The 15,067-nt window shown below is 38.7% G+C and overlaps 1 protein-coding gene across 23 annotated transcripts in view; it reads left to right on the top strand.

The window, feature by feature from the left end:
• Positions 1–15,067, top strand: part of Ttll5 (tubulin tyrosine ligase like 5) — a 300,152-nt gene that overhangs the window by 2,221 nt on the left and 282,864 nt on the right. For 21 of the 23 annotated variants that reach the window (XR_015444939.1, XR_015444938.1, XR_015444940.1 and 18 more), the window contains exons 3-4: positions 4,683–4,789; positions 13,739–13,821. Coding sequence is in view for 15 of the 23 variants with exons in the window: in XM_087195100.1 (XP_087051226.1) it covers positions 4,683–4,789; positions 13,739–13,821 (190 nt within the window). In the remaining 8 variants the exon portion in view is untranslated. The remainder of the gene's footprint in view (positions 1–4,682; positions 4,790–13,738; positions 13,822–15,067) is intronic. The other 2 variants (XM_087195104.1, XM_087195114.1) reach the window with 1 other exon arrangement.

The following is a 15,067-nucleotide window of genomic DNA, read 5'->3' on the forward strand; positions in this document are numbered from 1 at the left end:
GTTCTTTGCTGTTAGGATGAAAAGTAGCTTCCTTTTCTCGTATGTGCTTCTACCTTTGATATTATCTGAATCTGGTTTTAGTTTCTATCTACAATCTAATTCAGAATCTTATTGCGCAGTTCCTATCAGCTGTCAGAAGTGAGGTGAGGTTCTGTTTCTGGACTTAAGAGTGAACATCAGCGCTACACGTAAAATGCAGGTAGTAGCTCTTGATGATCTCTTGCTCAGAATTTCCAGTGTAGAAGATTTTGAAATTTTTAGGTATTGGGAAAAAGTAGTTTTCCAAACTCTGTGATGTTGATTATATTACGTTAGTTTTCTCAACAGCCTTTACAATGCCATCAATGATGGTAATGTAAAGAAGTCAGGTTACTATAGCAACTTGGGGCAGAATATTAGAGTTCTATAGCCTGTGCTGTGTACCCAGAACCACAGTTGCTTTCTTGAGTTCTGTTAGATTAAGAGTGTTTTCTTGATTGCTTGACCCTCATAAGTGATACTCATGTATCATTTATCATCATGTATCATGTATTATAAATGATACTCATGAGTGCAGCTATTAAAAATGATAGTAAGGGCTCTCTGTCTCATTTAATCTGAAGAGTAAACTATTGTATCTTGTTTAATCTGAAGATGTTATTGTTTTCACTTTACTAAACTGATTCTTAGAAGTATCAAGAAACTTCCTCAGGGACCTTTAGAGAATGTTAGGTTGAGATTCAAACTTAGCTTTCCTGGGTTTTGAAGGGCTTTGCTATTTTGCATCCTTTAATATTATTACTTGACACAAAATAGAGAATTTGGCTTAAAGTTAATATACGTATTTTATGTATCTGTGATCCTTTTGGATATGTGCATGGTGTGTAACCTGATAAACAGGAATAATGTCTCCCAGGCTATTTTGTAGGGGCGTAATTAGGATCAAATAGAATAATATTTGTGAGATTATTTGGTAAATTATAAAATACCATACAAATGTAAGGCACATTCTTACTGGTTTTAATATTGAATTTATGATAGACTTTTTATATGGTGGAAGATTACTTAGTATCATTTAAATAAAATTATGGAAGCATTAATAAAGATTTGTGGAAAGGCTTCTTGTCATTGTTAGGTCATAGAAAATAATAGTGATTTGACAGTATTATTTGGGTCATTTGCTTTCAGGATAATTAAATGGATAATTCCCTTTGGTTATTTTGCCTAGTCCCATTTTGCTGGCAGTGTGCTGCCTTTTACCATCACATAAAAATTTTTAACTTCTGCTGCAAAGATCAATCTTTCCATTTTCAAGATTGTTCTTTTACTTCATTATAATATTTTATTTATGGGCTTAGCGGTTGTGCACAGATAGTTTGTTGCTTGTATCCATAATTGAGAAATACTAAATTTCTAATAGAACTTAGTGGAAATATAGATGTATTTTAAGATAGCCCTGTCCCCAGTCCAAATTCATGGACTTTTTGCTCTTCTTTCTTTCAAACTCCTACTGTCGATTTTTAGCTATTGTTTCCCAGCTTACATCTTGTCTATCAGACACTTGTTTTATACATTGGGAAGTTTAAATCAATTTTGTTCACATCTGGGGCAGTGGCTTATATTTTAAAAGTTTTGGAAGTTAGAAGATCTTAAGCCATCTAAAGATGTATAGATATGTTTTATTTTAAAAATGTGTTGATTTGGTCCAAAGATGTATATCCATGGTTAGGAATGTGGCTCAGTGGTAGAGTACTTGTCTAGAATGCATATGGCCCTGGGTTCAAGCCCCAGCCCTATTTTTAAAAAGTATATCAGTCCAATGATGTATATCCACGAATATCTGTTAGCTCTTTGTAGAGTCCCAGGCTTTATTAAAGTTTAATGTCTTGCAGTTTTGGACTTCAGGGTTAGAAACTGTCCAAGCAGTCCTTGTTTTGCAAGGCATTATTTCCAATAGTACATGTAAAAAGGCTGTTCTATATTTGGCTCAGGGATCCTAAATATAAATTTTTATGTAGGTATGGAAAGTTTCATATATGAACTTGATGTAAGAGTCTGAAGATGCAGCTTAGGGGTAAGAGTGCTTGCCTAGCACGCACAAAGCTCAGGGTTAACTTGCAGCAACACCTAAAGAAGACAACACAAAAAAAGAACTTGATGTAAAGTTTCTTTAGTCATTGAAAAAATAGTGTAGTAACCCTAATGTGTTATTTTTAAAAACTATTTTTTCAGTACAGGTCTGCAATAAAATGCTATAATACTGAGTACAGCAGCCTAGTAACTTTAATTTCATCATCTTTATGATAGAAATTAGCTTTATATCAGAACACTTATATAGTGAGTGCCACAGGAGTTTAGAGAAGGAGGGCGTCATCATAGGCTGGAGGAGCTGAGGTGTGAGGAGGGTGGCTTAGAAAGACAGGCAGACACAGGGAAGGCGGTGCTGTGAAGAAGGCACAGGAGCGGTGATACCAATGCTGCCCTCCGTCTCCACCTTAGGTAGGCTGCTTCCAGCAGTGAATAGTATGTACTCCTCACGAAACTGCCCCTCCTAAAATCCAAAGACTTCTCAGGCTTTCAATATAGTGAGCTAGAAACTGGCCTACTTTAGTAACTAATCATCTGAGTCCTTTGTTCTTTCATGTCCCAAAAAGCAGATTTTCTTAATATGTAGGAGTCTCTGAAGTGAATGAAAATTTAAAGCCCCAGTGTTCAGTTTTCTCATCATTTTGATTTTTTTTCCTTTAGCACCACCTGGTGGGAGCATACTTTTAATGACAATTTAGCATCTGCCTTAAGTGTTGTTTAGTTGACCATCCTTTTATAATTTATAGGTTGTAAGCAAAGGATTTCTTTGTCAGGGATGTGAATTACCACAGAGAGTATAGAAGGGGCCTTGGCTCTTCACCGCTGTGTATCTCTTCATTGTGTTCCTGCTTCTCGTCAGGCATTTTTGACTATAGCAGCAATTCATTATTTGTAGGTGCTAAGGCACAGTAGTGCCAGCTTGTAGCTAGTGCTAGAATGACAAGGAACTTTGGAGAGTATCCAAAGTTTCTGTCCAAGACTTTGTAGCCTGGGATGCGTGTTCTTTCCTCTAGCCACTGACAGAAAAATAGTGGAAAGCCTGTGTTTGAAAGAGATCATAGGAATCATCTGGCCCCATGGTCACATCTTACAGGTATTGAAGATTAAAAAGCAAGAAACCCACAAAAAAATCCTTGTTGCTAAAACTGTGCCCTGTTAACACCATTTCTCACAAATGGGTACTACTGCCCAAATTCAAGAAAAGAACAATAATCATCTGTGTTCCATTTCTAATAAACAGGAAATGAAGTAGATATGGGGTTCTTTACTTCACTAAAATGCTGCTGAACTCAAGACTAAAGGCTGCCTGACTTCTCAGAGTAGTAGCCTACCAGCCTCTGCATTCAAAAGGTGGATCTTTTAAAGCTTGGATTAGGAGGATATGTCTTGGCTCTGAGATTTGTAATATGGTTTTTGTTAAGGGGTGTGGTCATGTGAGTTTTTAAGAATGGTATGAATCTTGGCTAAGTGGGCCTTATTCCATTTAAGGAATTAGTGAGTTTAAATTCTCAGAGTTAAGTTCAAGTGTTCAGTATACAGAAGTTCACTGAAATGTCTTTATTCTATAGAGTAGAACAAGCACAGACCCTAGGTTCAAATAAGTGGACACACACTTAGCTGGCTGACACAGACTAGGGACTCAGTTTCATTTAATTTTCTTTTCCTTCCTACCTCCCTACCCTAAGGAGGTTGAAGATTTTCCTAATCTATGAGAAAATATCTAAGATTATTTAAAGTGAGCTTTCCTGAGGATAGGGAAAGAATACAGTTGGAAGTCCCTTTCTGCTCTATGTACCAGAGGAAAATATATATTGTTCCATTTAACATAGGTTTTCTTTAAAATATGTGATTTTGATTGGGATACTTATATTAATTTAAGAGTTTCTAGCTCAGAATCTTAGGATGGGTCATCCAATTGGCTTGAAAAGGAACTATAGTATGTAAAAGGAAAACATATAAATTATTGGGTATATATCAGTTAGGATCATCTATGTATCAAGGAATTAAAGTATCGTTCAAATTGTCCTCAATAAAAAAAAGGGAATTTATTAACTCATTCTTAGGCAAGGCTTGATTCTGCAAGGCCAGCTTCATTACCCGTGATGCCATTTACCTCCTTTTCTCAGTTAGGCTCCCACTGACTTCCTCCTTTGCTAACAGCTCCAGGCTCTCCCCTCCATGTCACAAAGTGACTCTTGCAGTTCCAGACTTTTCATTCTCATCCTAAACCAGCAAGGGAAAGAGGGATTGTTACCTATAGTTGCTACTGAAGAGAAAGGAAGCATTCCTTTCAGAGGATCTCAGCACATGTCTCCTTGTTTCTCATGGGCTCTGATTGGTCTATGTGCCCCCTCCCTAAACCAATCACTTATAACTGAGTGATGGAGTGCCCTGATTGGCTGAAACCAATCAAGGGCCATCCTTGGAGCAGAGATGAGTTAATTTTAATACATGGCTAAGAATGGGAGATGATGGGTGATTTCCCACAGGATATTTGGGCTTCTTATTCTAGAAGGAAAGGGAAAGTTGCTAAGAAACCATAATAATTTACTTTAACAGTTAATTCAGATTTTGAGCTGTAAATTAACAAGGACTTTTTTTTTTTATGGTTGTAGGGATCATCCATGTATCATGTGGACTGGAGGCTGCAGGAGAATTCCAGTTTTGGTATTCCACGCTGAGGCCATTCTGACCAAGGACAATAATATCCGAGTAATTGGAGGTAGGTGTTAATCTCTCCAACAGAGGACAGAGCTGGGTGTGACCCTGACAGTTTTGTCTGGAAAAATTAATATGACATAATGAAATGGTTTTGTCCATAGGAAAAGATTTTTTTACTTGAAAGAATGTTTATAATTTCTTAAGCTGTTTTCTGCAGATGTTTTTCTTTTGAATTTTCTCAGAATTACACATACATGTTTTGTTTTTAAATCGTGATAAATTACATGTGACGAAATTTACCATTTTAACCATTTTGGAGTGTATACTTTATTGATACTTGGTGTATTCACAGTGTGCAACCATGACCACTATCTAGTCTTAAGACATTTTCCATATCCCAAAAGTAGATCCTGTACCCATTAAGCAGTCACCCCAATCCCCTTATCCCACCGGTCCCTAGCAGCTACTAATCTGCTGTCTCTGTGGATTTGCCTACTCTGGCAACTTTGCTTCCCTTTTGTGTCCAGGTTCTTTCACATAGCGTGTTTTCAAAGTCCATCCATGTTGGAGCATGTGTTTGTGTCCTTGTCTTTTTAAAGCTGGATAATATTCCCTGAATTCACACACAACCTTCCTGCTTGCCTGTCCATCAGTTGATAGACATGTGTAGTGTTTCCACTTTTTGGCTGTTGTGAATACTGCTGCTGTGAAGGTTGGTGGGCAAATTTTTGCTTTGTTTTCCTTTCTTTTGAATATTACCCAGGAATGGAATTGTGACGTAATTCTGTTTAACTAAGGAACTGTCCAACTGTTTGCCCTAGGAGATGCATCATTTTACATTTCCACCAGCAATGGATATGGATTCCAACTTCTCCATGGCCTCAGTAACATTTGTTATTTTTTGCTTTATAGGTTGTAAAGTGGTACCTCATTGTGGATTTGTTTGGCCTTTCCCTAATAATGAATGACTTGAGTGTTGTCATGTGCTTGTTGGCTATTTGTATATCTTTGGAGAAATGTCTGCTCACAGTCTTTTTAAATTGAGTTGTCTTTTTTTATTGTTGAGTTGTTAGAATTCTTTATATATTCTGGATATTAAATCCTTATCAGATACATGATTTTCTTATTTTGTGAATTGTTTTTTATGCTCTGTATTCTGTGGGTTATTTTTCTGAGAGCAAAAGCTTTTATTTTTGATGATATCCAGTTTATCTATTTTCTTCCTTTGTTTCTTATGTGGTTGATGTCATATTTGAAGCCATTGCCTAAGCCAAAGTAGTGATTCTTTACATATTTTTCTAAGAGTTTAATAGTTTAAGGCCTTATATTTAGAGTTAAATAGTCTTGTTTTGTTTTTGTTTTTTGAGACAGGGTCTTGCTCTGTATTTCAGGCTGGCCTTGAACTCACTGTGTATCCCAGGCTACCCTTGAACTCAGGATAATCCCCCTCCTTCAGCTTCCAAATGCTCGGGTTCCAGGTGTGTGCCACTACACCAGTGAGCTAAATAGTCTTGATTCATTTTGAATTAATTTTCTTATATAATGTTAGGTAAAATTCCACCTTCATTATTTTGCATGTGGAGATGCAGTTATCCCAACACAGTTAGTTGCAGATGCAGTTCTTTCCCTATTGAATGGTCTTGGTATTACCGTCAAATCAGTTGACCATAGATTTGTGTACTCTTTTAATATGCCACTGATCTGTTCATTTATTCTTACAGTAATTCCATACAGTTTTGATTAGTACATCTTTGTATTAAGTTTTGAAATAGGGAAGTAGGGATCCTCTAACACTGCCCCTTTTCAAGATGGTTTTGGCTGTTCAGGATCCTTCACAATTCCGTATAAATTTTAGGGTGAATTTTTCCATCTCTGCAAATTGGCTGTTGGAATGTTGATAGAGAATGCACTGAATCTGTGTGTCACTGAGCAGTGCTCTGAGACCTGACCAGCTGTTTTCAGAGGTTATAATGGTGCAGATCAGAACCATCATGTGGTATGATGGAAAGAGTCCATACTTGGGTTCTCAGTCATTGGTTCATATCTCAGCTTTGGCATTTCCTAACAGTGAGTCCTGGGCAAATCATTTAAACTCTATTACCCAGTTTTATTACTAGTTAGATGGGGATACTATCTGTCTTACAGGCATTGTGAGGATCAAATATGATTCCTTAATGTATGGCACATAGTAGACACTCAAAACTTGTGCTGTTTACTCACTTGTTGAATAGGATCCACTCTACTTTTGAATGACTTTAAGATCTATCATCATCACCCCATAATAAGCCAGGAGCTCAGAGAACTGTCAGCCTTCTTTGATTTTTACATCCTCCCCACTGGTCCTTGTGTTTAATCCCCTCAGCAAGTTGCTAGGTTACTACTTAAAGGAACATGGTTCTTTCATGTGCTTTGAAGCCTAATTGAAGACTGCTGAGAAACTCCCACTAAATGTGACTGGAGCCAGAATGTCAGAGGTGGGAAAGAAGGAAATAAGACCCACAAAACATGCTTGTTTTATTCTGCGTGTCACATAAAATAATCTGTATATCCCATGGCAATAAACAGAACCTTCATTTTTAGATTATCCACCTTTTATTGGAAAATAATATCCGTCAATATTGTCATTCCACTTTTCAAGCAATTACTGTTTTCTAGAACTTTAAAGTCTTTGTTTACTTTTTTCTTCACAGAGTCCCATGGTGTAAAAGCCACTAAACTTTTCTTAAATTCTGTCTTTAACATTTTCTCAATTTTCCCCAGTTCTTTGAGGTTTAGTAATTCTTCATCTTTTATGCAAAGAACAGTTTGAATGATTTTTGCTAATTACTGCCTCAGTTTTCTGAACTATTAAATATTCTTGGTCTGTAACACTTTCTTTTGAACCTTAAATAGCTGACATGGACAGAAATCTGATCCTAAGCCTGTGGTTAAATCCCCTTGAGAAGTTATCTGGGACACTGGTTATCTTCTGTTGATCTCTGTGTTAGAGGCCCATCTTGTTTTTTTCTGTTTATCTATTGAATATTTCTTGAGTCTACTGTTAATAATTTGTTATAATATGGTTTCTCATACTTGATTTGTGATATATTCTGGGAATATGGCTTTTTCTTCAATACAACCTTGTTTTTCCCCCCCAAGTTTTATGTATTTTAAACATGTAAATGGGATTGTATTTTAGAGCCAACAGAGCTGTTTTTTAACTTAAAGTTAACTTTTCATGGAATGAAGCATCTTTTATAATTTGCCTTTAAATTTGTCCATTTAATAAGTTTGTATTTTTATAGGCTAGCAATAGAAATATGATCCCAGCTATGTAGAAAGGTGAAATTAATTTTAATAATATATTTTACTTAACCACTATATCCAGAATTACCATTTCTATATTTTCTCAATATTAAAAAATCATTAGTAGGATATTTTATATCCATATGTATTTTACACTTATAGACATCTCAATCTGATGTGAATTTCCATTGGAAATATTTGATCTGTATTTAGATTTCATAGACATTATTTTTGAAATATCATTTAGTCAAGTTGTTTCAAATATGTTTTCTAATAACTAATTTGTTTTTTTGTTTTTTCAATGCTGGATATCAAACCCGGGGGTGTGTGCATGCTAATCATGTGCTCTACCACTGAATACACCCCCCAACCCCTGTTTTCTAATAACTTAAACAAGTATCAGTTTTTAAATTTAAATTTTAATTAACTGAAGTTAAATAAAGTTTAAAATTCTGGTCCTTTGTCATAGCAGTCACATTTCAAGCATTCATTCATTGTGTGTGGCCACCAACCACTGTACTGGACAACAGAGGTAATTTTCTGATCCTAGGGTACAGCTGCACCGCATTGCCATTGAAAGGGTCATTCCTGTATTTTAAAAGCCAAAGGTGTCAGTTTGGTTTCCTTAGGGACCTTCGCTACTCCCTGGGTAGTTCCCTGCTGACAGTGGCTCGTTTTCATTTACTTCGCTGCAGCCTATCCTGGAACTTGCCAAGGGTCCTGGCACTTCAGGTTGCCTCCTGGAGTACATGAGTGGTGGGGGAAGAGGAAATTCCAGTCTCGTGCTGGAATTGACTCCATAATTTTTTCAGAGGCTCAGAAATAAGATACTTGGCAGTTTGCTAGTAATTAAGAAGGGCCCTGCCCTGATGCTTTATTTGTGTGTGTGTGTGTGTGTGTGTGTGTGTGTGTGTGTGTGTGTGTTCACGTCTGTTCTTTCTTGGGCATTTGGGTAGGTTCAGTTTGCAGTTGCGTTTCTCTAGTTGACTCCTTTTTTTTCTTTTTAGTTGACTCTTGCCATGGGAGAAAAAGCCCCAGTGTATTTGTCAGAGTTCTCCAGAGACACAGAGCTAATAGAATACAGCAGGAGGCAGTAAAGGGGCGGGGGATGGGACATTGGAAGAGATTTAGTGTAGGGTATTGGCACACACAATTATGAAAGCTGAAAAGCCCTGTAATCTGCTGTCTGCAAGCTGGAGACCCAGGAAAACTGGGGTTATTGTTTGAAGGCCCTAGAGCCAGGAGACAATGGAATGGATCCCAGTGAGTCTGAAGGCCTGAGACTCAAGAGTGCCGAGGGCAGAAATCTTCATCTCAGCTCAACAGTCAGGTGGGGACAGAGCAAATTCAGCCACCTTCATGTTCTGTTCAAACCCTCAGTGGATTGGCACTGCCCACCCATGTTGGGGAGGGTAATCTGCTTTACTCAGCCCACAAATTCAAATGCTAATCTCTCTGGAGGTACCCTCACAGACATGCCCAGAATTAATGTTTAATCACATATCTGGACATCCTGTGACCCAGTCAAGTTGACATATAAAATGAACTATCATAGTATGGTCGCCAGGCTTTTCAAAAGAAGCTCAGGAAGCTAGATTTTTGTATGGATTCTTTCAGTTTTTAAAGGCTAGCAATTAGTTACTAATACAGTTTTACTTAAAAACACACAAGTGTCAAACAGGTCCTATCTGCAGGGAAGGTTTGGCTTAGATCACTAATTTATAACCTCTGGCCTAAGATACAATATTGCTAAGCAGCATTGTTGGACCCGGGCTATCGGACACAGAATTTGAATGTGAGTTAAAAATCCTCAGCAGAGATGGTTGCTTTATACCATTCTACTCATTTCACTTTTCTTACATTCTCTTTTTGAAACATGCAGTGTATCAGAATTGGGTCACAGTTAGGTCATGTGGGTCAGAAGTGGTCAGTCACTGCTTAGTACTGAGGAACCATAGGAAACAGGACTGCCGCTGAGCATGGTACACGTCGCAGTTTTCTTGATTATTAGGAGGAGAAAGAATATTAATGGCATTTAATTTTTTCGTTATACAACTATTTTACTATATGTTTACTATTTCACTATGTAAAAACAACTTTAACTATGTAGCCACAACTTTTTCTGAAGCTTCCTATGTATTAACTGACTGAGTGTTCACAATTTTTTTATAAGGTGATTTGAGCATTAGAGAAATTATCTCACTGAAGATTACAGGGAGGAATTGGTAGAACCAGGATTTGAGGCTGGCAGTTTGGCTCCAGGGGCTTTGCTTTCTCTTCTTACTCTCTCTACTCTCCCAGTTCTCAGGTCAGCACTGTCTTCCCACTCGCCTTCCTGGCTGCCTCCCCATGGCCTGGCCTGAGGCCTGCACTGGAGACCAAGCACAGAGTTGGGTGCTTCCCTTGCCTCCAGCAGGAACTCTAGCTGATAGTGCAGCGGCTTTCGCATGTGTGAAAATGGAGACAGTTAAATTCTACAAGCAAGAAACAAGACAATAAAACGACTTAGCTGTAAAAGTATGCTGACTTTTATGAAACTAGAAGGCTGGCTTCAAGGGTGAAGCCTTAAGCCCAAGAGGACAGACCTGTGAATTACAGAGCACTGTTCTGTGGTCTTAAAACCTAGTGGAGTTTGCTTGGCTAGATTTTGAAATCCAAATGTATGACTCCTATTTTTCCTTTATTTCTTTTCCATTTTAAACCCAAGATATCTGTAGCCAGTGTTCTATTTGAACTACCATTATATTTTGGGAACAAATAACTTGTTGGTCTACAGACACAGAGCAGGTTTTTCCCAGGGTAAATCATACTTACGCTAGCTTTAGACGATGAGATTTGGGCGTGGTTTTTTATTGTTGTTTGTTTTGGTACTGGGAGTTGAACTCGAGGCCTTTGCTCTGAGTTACATCCTTACCCTACTTTTTAGTTTTTATTTTGAGATACGGTCTTGCTAAGTTTCGCAGGCTGAGTTTGGACTTGCAGTCTTACTGTATCAACCTCCCAGAGTGCTGGGATCACAGGTGTGTGCCTCTGTACCCAGCAAGATTTGGGAGTTTTGAGCTGGTAGATGTAGATTATTTATTTATTTATTTATTTATTTATTTATGGTACCAGGGATTGAACTCGGGACCTTGTGCTTGTGAGGCAGGTGGTGGAACCACTGAGCTAAATCCCTGACCCTAGATATTTTAGACTTAGACTTTGGGTTGAGTGTATCTTGTGTGTGAGAGGGGAGTGGATCTTTGGGGTCTTGAATGTGGACCATGGTAAGCTCCCTAATATGTTCACATACTAATCTTTGAAGCTTGTGAATACATCACCTTACATGGCAAAGAGGGATTAAAGTTGCTACCCAGATGTCTTTGAGATAAGGAGATTATCCTGGGTTACCCAGGTATGTCCAACATAATCACAAAAGCCCTCCAAATAGAATAAGGAGGTAGAAGAGGCCAGAGTGATACAATGTGAGAAAAACTAGACCTGCTACTATTTCATTTGAAAATAAAAGAAGGGACCATAAGCCACAAACTGTGGCCACTAGAACCTGGAGAAAGGACACAGACCTTATCCAGAGCCTACAGAAAGGAATATAGCCCTGTTAATACTTTGATTTTAGCCTGGTGAGAGATCAGTGTTAGCCTTCTGACCTCCAGAACTATAGTATGACAAATGTCTGTTTAAGCTGTGGAATTTCTGTGAATAGTAGCAGAAGAAGACAAGTATACCTTCTCACCTTCTTATCAGTGTGTCCTCATGGACTCTTTTATTAGTGGATTCTAAGTCTTCCTCTCACTATTTCCTCTAAGAGGCTGATGCAGGCTTGAAAGTCCAAGCTTAGCCTGGGCAGCCTACTGAGACCCTGTCTCAAGCATAAATTATGTTCAGACTGTCTCAAATTTGGCCATTTGTGACATGTTCCCAATCAGTTTTGAGGACTTCCCTCTGTTGGGCATAGCACGATGTTCCAGACCTACCTAGTGCTTTGCCTCTCCCTCTTGGAATCAGAACACATATTCCCAAGCAGTGCCCCGTGCTGACATTCTTTTCTGCACCGAAGTAAACACATAGGAGTCCATGCTGTTTCTCTTATAACCATATTGCAGAGGCGACATATGAGTGATGGATCATTGGGAAAACCCTATAACTGGGCTTTAGAAGCTTGCCACAAGAAGCACATAGTGTACGGAATGTCCAGCTAGTTTGTTCTAGGCTTTCTGTATCTACTTCACACAGAGTCCTTGCCAGGCCTGGGCAAGGAGCAGCAGTGATTTATGAGTATTTTCACATAAATTGATAGAAGGAGATGGCTGTCTTCAAATGATTGTTTTTGATAGTGGAGGCTAAATATTTTCCTAGAATCTGTCTGTAAGGTCTGTACTGTACTTATTCAGAAATTTTTCTATATCCAATCTTTGTAAAAAATTGTTCTGTAGGTCTCACTTTTTAGTCCACGCTGGCTTCAGACACTCAGCGATCCTCCTGTGTCAGCCTCCCGAGTTCTGGGATCACAGGCGTGCGCCACCACACCCAGTGTTCTGTAGAATTCTTAACCAATTTTCTCAGTGTGAAGTGGCACATAGAGATTGAACTTAATGGTCCACAGTAAATAGTCATCTTTGGGGCTAGATCAAGATTTTAGACTGCTCTCCCAGACAGGCTTATAGGCACAAGTGCCTACAGGGGCCTGGCAGGACGTGTGCATGGCAGAGGCAGGCTTGGCACTGGCTGACCTGGACAGTGTGGGCCTGTCCTTCAGGGGACAGTTGCAGGTCTCCAGGTGACTCTTACATTGGAGAGAAGAGAGCCCAAGGTTGCCAGATTTTTCAAGGAAAGCCCCCAAATTCAGATTTTTCTGTAAATTCTTCCAATTTCAAAAGGTTAACAATGAATTTAGTTTTATTTTTTGGAGCACTGCAAAGAGTGAAGAAGCCGGGTCTGCTGGCTGGATTTGGCCTGCAGCCTCCAACATCCTGGTAATGAGTGTGATCAGACACAGGACTGTCTAGAGCAGGGTTCTTGGCCTTTTGGGTTCAGTGGATCTCCTTGGCAGTGTAGGGAAGCCTGCAGGCTCTTCTCAGTAGAATGTCTTTAAGGGAATTAAAAATAAAACCAACCAGAAATGACTACGAAGGAAATCAATTGTATTGAAATACAGTAATTAAAATATTAAAAATTATATACTTTATTGTGCTTTATCACTGCATTAAATTATACAGTATAGCAGAAAGGTTGTTAACTACCGTAACTTACAAATACTGTAAGAATGGTATTTTGAAGGAATTGTTACAATTGTGATGTGGTATTAAAATACCTGATATCTGTTGGTAGCAACATCACAGATACTATTACTACTACCTGCTTTGTTGTCCGCATTCCTCTTTAAAGGCATTGTTAAAATTTTAACTAAAAATTAGTGAAAGCAAAGATGTAATTTTTTTTCTGCTCTCCTATGTTTAGTGAACCTCCTGAGTCTCAGATATTTGGACTCTTGGTCCCAATTAACATAGGTGTTTTTGTATTGCGGTACCTGGAATTGAACCCAGGGCTTTCTGCACGACGGGTAAGCACTGTAACACTGAGCTATACTCCCAGCCCTTGTTAGAGGAGTTTTAAGGTGGCAGTGTAATGTTACTGAGTATAATGAAGCAAGCCAGCATCTTAGATTTTACTTAGTTTTTATAGTTAACTTGCAGGTTAATAAACTTGATTCTATGTTTTTCTTTAGAACGTTATCATTTGTCTTATAAGATTGTGCGAACGGACAGTCGCCTGGTGCGCAACATTCTGACAGCCCATGGATTTCATGAAGTAAGCTCGTTTTTACTACCTCACCTGACCTACTCAAAAGCTGAAAATCCTAGCCACTTTGCTAGCTGCCAGCTCTAGAAAGTACATGGGACCAGTGTTTACTGATGATGCAGAACTTGGATTGAATTTGTTAGTGCCTTTACCAGTGTCTCCCTGCAGTAGAAGGACAGCATTTCCACAGGGCTTTTGTTTTTTCTCTTGCTATGTTCTTGGGCTTGTGCTAGATGCTGAGTTGCTCATAAGGAGTTGTCTGATACCCAATGAAGGTTCTTAGATTGTGAGCAATAGAAGTGGACTTTACATAACTTACACCAAAAGAGATTTGGACGAAAAGTGTGCAGAAGGTGGCTAGCAGAATTAGAGAAAAAGCTAGGCAGTCAGGAGGAGAGAGACCATGGTAGCCTTGGGGTGTAGGATCAATAATCTTCAAGATCATGTCCTCCAGGCACTGCCATGGATGTAACTGGACTCCATTCATTGTCTTGTGCCTTTCTCGGGAAATAGAATGACTGGATTAGCTTGAGTCACTGATTTGCTCCTTGGAGGAGAGGGTGTATGGATGATTGACATATTCTTTAAAACATAGGAGTAAAGGCCAGTGTGGTGGCATATGTCTGTAGTTCTAGCACTCAGGAGGCTGAGGCAGGAGGATAGCTGCGAGTTTGAGGCCAGCCTGCGCTACAGAGTGAGTTCAAGGCCAGCCGGAACTACATAGCAAGAACCTTGTCTGAATTACATACATACATACATGTCAATAAGTCATTCCCTTAATGAAAATTGGGAAAATTAGGATATTGTCATAAAAGGACAGGCAAAAATGCAGAACAGACCTCCGCTACACATACTTTGAGACCACTGATGTAAGTTTGGTTGCTGGCTCCATATTCTAGGTTGAGATCTGTAGGAGACATTTGGGTGACTTTCTGATACCTTTTTATATTCAGTCTTTGCTCTTTTATTATCTCTAGTGCTTCTTATGGTCTTACCACATTGTAAGCATAATTGTTGAATGAATGGACAGATGAATTCTTTTTTTTTTCCTATTAAGTTTATTGGTACATTTTAGGTATAAAATACAGTTATATTCATCATTGGGATCTTGTACCTTTACGTGATGTATGTTGGTTCTTATTTTTTCCCTTTCCTCTGCCCTCCCTTCACCCCCTCCACCCTTCCCTATTTGCAAAGACTTTGTTTCTGTTTTTTTCCTTTTCTCATATTTTTTCCTTTCCCTTCTTTCCTTTCC

This window comes from Heterocephalus glaber, unplaced genomic scaffold (genome assembly GCF_053883595.1).
Source record: "Heterocephalus glaber isolate CG9 unplaced genomic scaffold, H.glaber_assembly_v1.0 deba00001608, whole genome shotgun sequence".
Taxonomy (NCBI): Eukaryota; Metazoa; Chordata; class Mammalia; order Rodentia; family Bathyergidae; genus Heterocephalus; species Heterocephalus glaber.